Genomic DNA, 8509 nt, shown 5'->3' with positions numbered 1-8509 from the left:
GGCAGTGAGCTGTTGCTCATGGTAAGGGATCTTGGGAAAGTGGCCTTATAAATTCATGGCAGGTATTCTAGGAGGAGTGGACTCACGTTCATGGTAGGGATTGTAGGGCCAGTAACGTATGTTCGCAGTAGGAAATCTACAGTCGGGGCTTGTGTCCATGGAGTGAAATCTTTAGGCAGCGGACTCTGTTCATCGTGGGATCTAGGGGCAGTGAGCTGGTGTTCGTGGTAAGAAATGTAGGCGTAGTGGGTTTATGTTTATGGTGGGAAATGTAGGAGCAGTGGACTTCTGTTCCAGGTAGGAATTCTAGGATCTGTGAACTTCTGTTCTTGTTGGGAATTAGAGAGGCAGTAACTTAAGTTCATGGTGGGAAATCTGTAGACAGTGGATTATGTTCATGGTGGACAGCCGAGGGTGAGAGTGCTTATGTTCACTGTAGGATAACTGGGGCAGTGGGTTTATTTTTATGGTGTGAAATCCGAAGGATGTGGGATTATGTTGTGGGATATCTTGAGCCAGTGGGCTTCTGTTCATGGCTGTAAGTCTAGGGCACGGGTCTGTAGTTCGTGGTGGGCAATAGTGGCACTGAGTGTATGTTCATGGTAGGAAATCTATGGCTAGACATGGTGGGCTTATGTCGACGATAGTAAATCTTTGGCAAGTGGGCTTATGTTCATGGTTGTAAATTTAGGGGGAGTAAGTTTTATTCGTTGTAGGAAAGCTAGGGATAGTGGGTTTATGTTCACATTAGGAAATCTACAACAAGTGGGCTCATATTCATGGAAGAAAATCAAGGACAGCAAGCTGTATTCATGGTCGGAAACATAGAGGCCGTGGGCTGTGTTCATGGAGGGAAATCTAGGGACAGTGAGCTGTATTCATGTGGGAAATGCAGAGGCAGTGGGCTGTGTTCATTATGGGAAATCGAGGGTCAGTGGGCTTAGGTTCACGGTGGGATATCTGTAGACAGTGGACTTCGGTTCATGATATGAAAACTAGGGGGCAGTGGGGTTACGTTCATGGTAGGAAACCTAAGGGGAGAGGACTTGTTCACTGGGATATAGGGTAGCAGGCTCATGTTGATGGTAGGAGATCTAAAGGCAGTGGGCTTATGTTCCTGGTGGGCCATCAAGGTGCAGTCAGATCGTGTTCATGGTGAGAAATCTAGGAGTAGTGGGGTTATGCTCAGTCAGAAACTTAGGTGCAGTGGAAGTGTGCTCTGATGGGCAATCTAGGGGCAATAGGCTGTTGTTCATGGTGAGGAATCTAGGAGTAGTGGGGTTATGCTCAGTCAGAAACTTAGGGGCAGTGGAAGTGTGTTCTGATGGGAAATCTAGGGGCAATAGGCTGTTGTTCATGGTAAGAAATCTAGGGAACGTGGGTTTATGCTCACGGAAGAAAATCTTGGGACATTGAGCTGTATTCATGATAGGAACTCTAGGGGTCGTGGGCTTATGTTCATGATGGGATATGTATACGCAGTGGGCTTAAGTTCATGGTAGAAAATCTAGGGCTGGTGCCCTTAGGTTCATGATGGAATAGTATAGGCAGTGTGGTTATGTTCATGGTAGGATATCTACAGGAAGAGCCCTTATGTTCCTGATGGGAAATCCACAGGCAAAGGGCTGTGTGCATGGTAGGAAATCAAGGGCAGGGGGCTTGTATTCATGGTGGGAAATCAGTTTGCAGTGTGATTATGTTCATGGTGGAAAACTAGTAGTGGTGGGCTTATTTTCATGGTGGGAAATCTATAGGTAGTGGGATTATGTTCAAGGTACTCAATCTAGGCACAGTGGGCTGCTGTTCTTGGTAAGGAATCTAGGGGAAATGGGGTTATGTTTATGGTAGATATAGGAGTGGTGGGTTTATGTATATGGCAGGAATTGTAGGAGGAGTGGACTTCTGATCAAGCTAGGAATTCTAGGAGCTATAAACGCCTGGTCAAGGTAGGAATTATTGAGGCAATAACTTATGTCATGCTAGGAAATCTACAGGCAGACGACTTCTCTTTATAGTGGGAAATCTACAAACAATGGGATTATGTTCATGGTAGGAAATCTAGGGCCAGTGGGGTTATGTTCCGGTGGGAAATCTTTAGGCAGTGTTCATGGTATTAAATCTAGGGGCAGTGTGGGCTTATGTTCATGGAACTAATTCTAGTAGCAGTGGACTTCCATTCATGATTGGAATTCTAGCAGCAGTGGACTTGTGTGCATGGAAGGAATTTTAGGTCAGTGTGGGCTTATGTTCATGGTAGGAAATCTGTAGTCAGAGGGATTATATTCATGGTGGGAACTCTGGGAGCATTGGGTTTATATTCACGATAGGATATCTACGGCAACGTGGTTTAGGTTCATGGTAGAGAATCTAGGGAGCGTGGGCTTATCTTCATGGTAGGAAATCTAGGGTCAGTGTACTTATATCTATGGTGGTAAATGTATAGGCAGTGGGATTATGTTCCTGCGGGAAATCTATAGCAGGGGATTATGTTCATGGGAGGAAATTTATGGGCAGGGGATTATGTTCATAGTCGGAAACCAAGGAGCATTGGACTGCAGTTCATGGGAGGACATCTAGAGGCAGTGGGCTGTTGTTTAAAGGTAAGACATCTAGGGACAGTGGGCTTATGTTCATGGCAGGAATTCTAGGAGCGGTGGACTTCTGTTCATGGTGGGAAATCTAGGGGAAGTAACTTAAGTTCATGATAGGAAATCTCCATGCAGTGGGCATCTGTTCACTGTAGAAATTCCTAGGGAGCAGGCCTGTGTTCACGGGAGGACATCTAGGGCAGTGGGCTTATGTTCTTGGGCGGAGGGGGGTTGACTAGGCCGTGGTCTTGGTGTGAGACTCAGGCACAAGCTCTCTGTCGTCGCTGGAAACCTAGCTGCAGTAGAATCATGTTCTTGGTGGGAAATCTCGGGGCATAGGTTTTTTGTTCATGATCGGAAATTCAGGTTTGTAGGCTTATGTTCTTGGTGAAAAAAATGGGTGCAAGTTTTATGTTCATGGTACAAAATCTAGGGATCATACTCTGTTCTTGGTGTGCAATGATGGCGCGCAGGGTTCTCTTAATGGTAAGAAGTGTGGGGGCCGTAGGGTTATGTCCTGGCTGTGCAGTCTTGGTGTTCAGGCTTTCTGCTCAGTTAGGAAGTCTGCTGTCGGCAGCCTTATGTACGTGGAGGGAGAGCTTAGGGCACTGGCTTTCTGCTCCTGTGGGAAATCTACAGGCAGTCGGCTTCTGTTCTTGGTGGGAATACTTGAGCCACGGGATCTCTGTTCATGGCAGGAAATACAGGGAAGTTGACTGTTCTTGGTGGTAAATCTTGAGGCCCCATGTTTCTGGACATGTATGAAATCCAAGGGGTAGGAGGCTTATGTTCTTGGTGGGAAATCTTGGGACACAGGCTTTCTGTTGACGTAGGAAATGCAGGACAGTTGGCTTGAGTTCATGGCGGAGGAAGTATCTGGAAAAGGTGTGTGGAAACGGAGCACAGTCTGAAGACTGGCGTCCGTGCCCATGATTAGGTCTTGGGGAAATGCCACTGGACAAACGCGTGGCAGAGACCTGCTCTGGGGCCTCGGGGGTAGAGCCGTCGTCTGTCCCAGGTGGAGGCAGTCAGCCCTTGCCCCGACGTGCTTGTTGCAGACCCCCGCGTGGCTGGAGCAGATGATCGCACACACTACGTGGCGAGACCTTTTCTACAAGCTGGCCGAAGCCCACCCGGATTGTCTGATGCTCAACTTCACTGTGAAGGTGGACTCATTGGGGGTGGGCTGGGCTCTTCTGGGGCTCCTGCCCTGCGTTTAGGGGTAGGCCTCCATCCTCTCTCTTGGGTACACCTTCCCGGGAAGGCATGGCCTTGGGGAGGCCTGAGGCAGGGCAGGTCCCCATTGTTTCACACGAGAACACACCTCTCGGGCCGTGTGTCGAGTTGGGGGAATCAGGCGTGGTGCCTGTGTGCTGACTGTGACCCTCACGGGGTGGGCAGCTCATCTCTGATGCAGGCTACCAAGGGGAGATCACCAGCGTCTCCACAGCCTGCCAGCAGCTGGAGGTGTTTTCTCGGGTGCTCCGCACCTCACTGGCCACCATCCTTGACGGAGGGGAGGAGAACCTGGAGAAGAACCTCCCCGAATTCGCCGTGAGTCCCCGCCCACCAAAGGGGAGGCCACTGGGGCGGCGTGCTCTGGCTGGGCCCCTCTTCACGCCCAGCTCCCTGCGTTTTCCAGAAAATGGTGTGCCACGGGGAGCACACCTACCTGTTCGCCCAGGCCATGATGTCTGTGCTCGCCCAGGAGGAGCAGGGCGGCTCCGCCGTGCGCAGGATTGCCCAGGAGGTCCAGCGCTTCGCCCAGGAGAAGTGAGAGCCATGCTGCGCCCACCACCCCAAGCACCCAGAGCTGCTTCCCAGCCTGCCCCTCCACCTTGTCCCCAGTATCCCCACCCCACCCCCCACTGCCCAGGGAGGGTCCGTCTGGCTCTTCCAAAGCCCTGGGGAGCTTGCTTGTTGAAGCATCAACATGGGGGCTCTGGTTAAATGCTGGGCTGCTCTTCAGCTCGCTGAAGCTAAGAACTGTTTCTTAGAGAGCAGCCCAGAGCTCTGGAGCCCATCTGGCTGCGCTGCTGTACATTGTGTAGGCAGCTGGAGCCACAGGGTGCCCAGGCCCTGCGGGTGTTACTGTGTCGGGTAGTGTTTCCTTCTTTGTACACGGGACTGTTGGGAATGGGAAGCCACTGGGCAGCAGTAACCACCACCACCACCCACTGTGGTCCGTGGGCTCCTACACCAGAACTAGCTCTTCAACCACTCTTGTTGTAGGGGGCCACCGCGTAGGTCCCCACTCCCAGCAGCCCTGTAGGACAGAGAGGGCTGCCCACAGGGTGTCCGAGTAGAGCGCCCTTCAGTCAGCAGCCAGCCTGTGCTACCTTTTCCTACTGGGAATGGAGTCTGAAAACATCCCAAGCCCACTGCCATCAACTCGATTCTGAGCCGCAGTGACCGTGTAGGATGGAGAACTGCCTCCGTGGGTTTGCAGGGCTCTCAGTATTTCTGGGAGCCTCTTTCTCCCTGGAGTGGCTGATGGGTTTAAAGTGCCCACCTGTGATTAGCAGCCCAGAGCTTTACCCGCAGTGCCCATCCAGCACATGACGCCAGAGCCCTCCTCCTCAGGCACTTGCACCGTGTGGCCTCTGCTGGTGCCCGGCCGGGAACTGGGCTGCCGTTGGCCTCTCCTGCTTGTTCTCTGTGGTGTGTCAGCTGCACAGTGGTCCAGGAAGCGGGGTGGGCGGGGCTGCAGCAGATCGAAGCACCAAGCACAAGAAAGGGGACACCACCGTGGTTCATGCCAGGGTGTGTGGGTATACATGTCTGCCTTCCTTCTGCAGGGGCCACGATGCGAGTCAGATCACACTGGCCTTGGGCACGGCTGCATCCTACCCACGGGCATGCCAGGCCCTGGGCGCCATGCTGTCTAAAGGCGCGCTGAACCCTGCCGACATCACGGTCCTGTTCAAGATGTTCACCAGCATGGACCCGCCTCCTGTGGAGCTGGTGGGTGCTCTTGCTCTCTTGGGTTCACGTGGCATGTACAAAGGTGGTGGCAGGTGTCCTGGGTCACAGTGGCCTGAGCGTGGGGCTGCTAACAGCAGAGTCAGTTGTTCGAAACCATCAGCCACTCCAAGGGAGAAAGATGAGGCTTTAGGCTCCCATAAAGAGCTGCCCCCTTGGGGACCCACAGGCATTTTGTGAGTCAGGCAGTGTGACAGCAGGGACAGTGCGTGCAGCGGCACGGAGGAGCCCTGCCGAGGCAGGGTCAGACAAGGCTCCACCCTCCATCCCTCAGTACCGACTGGCACCAGCGCTGCTCCCACAGCGCCCTGCTCTCCGCTGGGTGTGATGACTCACAGTGATGGGAGTTTATGAGCAAAGCTAACTGATTACCCAGTAAAGTGAGGATAGTCATGGGCCCACAGCAACGCCGCTCCTTGGTGAGCAGCCAGGTCTCTGGCCCTTGGCGTTGGCCTCTGTGGGCCAGGAAGCCTCCCTTTCACTGTCTCACAGCCACAGTCTCTTCGCGGTTCCCCTGCCGTCTCATGGTCTCCTCGCTTAGCCGTGGCTTCTGCCACTCTGACTGGGGCGTCTGTCTCCCTGTGGCCCTGGGTTCTCTCTCTCCGGGACATGGCTTTTGTGTTTCAGCCGCCCATGCTCCCAAGGGAACAAAAGGTGTGCTTTGGTTTACCCCTCCACTTCATCCCCCAATGGCCCTGTCCCTCCTCGTAGCAAAGCTCCTCCCAAACGGGGTCGTGGCCGCGGGCACAGAGGGCAGACCAGCGCGTCGGAGGAGGAGCTCAGCCCCACCAGCGCTGCCCCAGCTGCCTGCCTTCCTCTCAGTCGTTCAGTAACAATGAAGCTCAAAAAGGGTGCCTTTGGGGTGTCTGTGTTTCGTTCCTGATGGGATGCCCCTGTAGTTGCTCGGGCACAGCACTGCCAGAGCTGGCTGCCCAGGCTTGGCAGGCGCCTCCACGCTGGCCCAGCCTGCATCCCTGCATAGGTGCTGCACGTGTCTCTGCAGATCCGGGTGCCAGCCTTCCTGGACCTGTTCATGCAGTCCCTCTTCAGGCCTGGAGCCAGGATCAACCAGGACCACAAGCACAAGTACATCCACATCCTGGCCTACGCAGCCAGCGTGGTGGAGGCCTGGAAGAAGGTGCTGCGCGTTTGGGGAGGGTGGGGCGGGCGTGGCCTGCTCCGCTGGGGGCATTGGGTGGTCAGGCTGCAAGAACTCAGTCCCGCCCACCACCCCACCCGAGTTAGCGTTTCCAGGGCTTTCGTGGGGCGGGGCCTCTGACCCAGCTGCCCATGGCAGTGCCAGGCCAGACCCCCATCTAAGCCAGCTTTGTCCCCGGACACTAGGAGTGTGGGATCAGAGGGGGAGGGGGTATGCAGAGACCCCGGGAACCCCTCCGTGTGTTCCAGAACAAGCGTGTCAGCATCAACAAAGATGAGCTCAAGTCCACGGCCAAGGCTGTGGAGACCGTCCACGGCCTGTGCTGCAACGAGAACAAGGGGGCGGCCGAGCTGGTGGCTGAGCTGAGCACGCTCTATCAGTGTATCAGGTGGGCCCGGCCGCCGCCCTTTGGTTCTCCCTGGGACTCCCAGAGCCTCTCGGACGACTGGGGCGAGCAGCCAGACTGAGCGGGAGACCGGGATGGCATGGGCAGATGGGTGGGGTAGCAAGGATCAAGGCTTCCCCAGTCAGCCTCCTGCAGGGCGGCCGAGGGTGGAGGGGATGGACGGAGCAGCCTTGGGGGTACTTGTGTGTGCACGTACGAGCCTCCCTGGCCCTGTGCTCGCCCAGCGTGGATTCAGGCGTGCCTTCGGGTCTGTGGCAGCAGCACCCTGCCTTGGGCACTGCAGGTTCCCAGTGGTGGCAATGGGTGTCCTCAAGTGGGTGGATTGGACCGTATCAGAACCAAGGTACTTCCAGCTGCAGACTGACCACACCCCCGTCCACCTGGCATTACTGGATGAGGTAGGTGACAGGGTCACCCGTGCCTGTGGCGAGCTTGGCCAGACAGCTGTGCCTGCCATGAAGGAGGGTTGTCACCGAGGGTCCTGGGGGGTGGGAGCAAGAAAGGGAAGCTGCGTGGGCCTGGGGCTCAGCCCCTGCTCATGGAGGTTTCCGGCCTCTCTGCAGATCAGCACGTGCCACCAGCTGCTGCACCCCCAGGTCCTGCAACTGCTGGTCAAGCTCTTTGAGACGGAGCACTCCCAGCTGGACGTGCTGGAGCAGGTGAGCAGGAGCCTGGGCCCTGCTGGGGGACTGGGCTCTCATCCTGACGGCTCCTCCCTCCCGCCCCCTGCCCGCAGCTGGAGTTGAAGAAGACCCTGCTGGACAGGATGGTCCACCTGCTGAGCCGAGGCTATGTCCTGCCAGTGGTCAGTTACATCCGGAAGTGTCTGGAGAAGCTGGACACGGACATCTCCCTCATCCGCTACTTTGTCACTGAGGTCAGCGCCGCTTACCCTCCTGGCCGAGCACAGGGGCGGGCACTGTCTCTCAGACCCTGCTGCGCTGCGGGGTTGGGACTCAAGGGGGGTGGCTGCCTCACTCCCCAGCACGGCACCCATCCCTCAGCTTGCGCGTGTGAACCCCCCCCAGGTGCTGGACGTCATCGCGCCCCCGTACACGTCGGACTTCGTGCAGCTTTTCCTGCCCATCCTGGAGAACGACAGCATCGCAGGCACCATCAAGACGGAGGGCGAGCACGACCCCGTCGCCGAGTTCATCGGTGAGTCCTGGCACCGCGTCCGCACCGCCGCTGCGGAGGACGCTCCCACATGCTGACCCAGCCGCCCTGCCTTCCTTACAGCCCACTGCAAATCCAACTTCATCATGGTCACCTGAGCCCCAGCGCCGTGGAAAAGCCTCCCTGGGCACACCCCAGAAATGGACTCGAGGGAGGAGGTGCTTGGTGGCCGTCAGGACCCCTGGCTGGGCCTACCCC

General features: G+C 56.0%; 1 protein-coding gene across 1 annotated transcript; it reads left to right on the top strand.

Annotated features, from left to right (window-relative positions):
- The first annotated feature begins 3050 nt into the window (after positions 1 to 3050).
- On the top strand, positions 3051 to 8503 carry LOC101651941 (negative elongation factor D). The gene is made up of 12 exons (XM_004716096.2): positions 3051 to 3074; positions 3647 to 3754; positions 3990 to 4142; positions 4231 to 4361; positions 5387 to 5552; positions 6574 to 6708; positions 6978 to 7117; positions 7419 to 7533; positions 7699 to 7794; positions 7872 to 8012; positions 8164 to 8293; positions 8375 to 8503. The coding sequence occupies exons 1-12, from the start codon at positions 3051 to 3053 to the stop codon at positions 8407 to 8409; spliced, it is 1374 nt and encodes a 457-aa protein (XP_004716153.1). The 3' UTR covers positions 8410 to 8503.
- The last annotated feature ends 6 nt before the right edge of the window (positions 8504 to 8509 follow it).

This window comes from Echinops telfairi, unplaced genomic scaffold, assembly GCF_000313985.2.
Source record: "Echinops telfairi isolate 266 unplaced genomic scaffold, ASM31398v2 ScPeMD7_7414;HRSCAF=8452, whole genome shotgun sequence".
In the NCBI taxonomy this organism is placed as follows: Eukaryota; Metazoa; Chordata; class Mammalia; order Afrosoricida; family Tenrecidae; genus Echinops; species Echinops telfairi.
The sequence above is the reverse complement of the archived record's forward strand: the minus strand, read 5'-3'. Positions and strand labels throughout refer to the sequence as shown.

Bases quoted from the DNA above. Each gene is read 5' to 3' on its own strand.
- LOC101651941 (XM_004716096.2), top strand. From the start codon at position 3,051: ATGGCGCGCAGGGTTCTCTTAATG. The intron at 3,755-3,989 runs GTGGACTCATTG...CGGGGTGGGCAG, and splicing joins TGCTCAACTTCACTGTGAAG to CTCATCTCTGATGCAGGCTA. The intron at 7,118-7,418 runs GTGGGCCCGGCC...TGGGCACTGCAG, and splicing joins ACGCTCTATCAGTGTATCAG to GTTCCCAGTGGTGGCAATGG.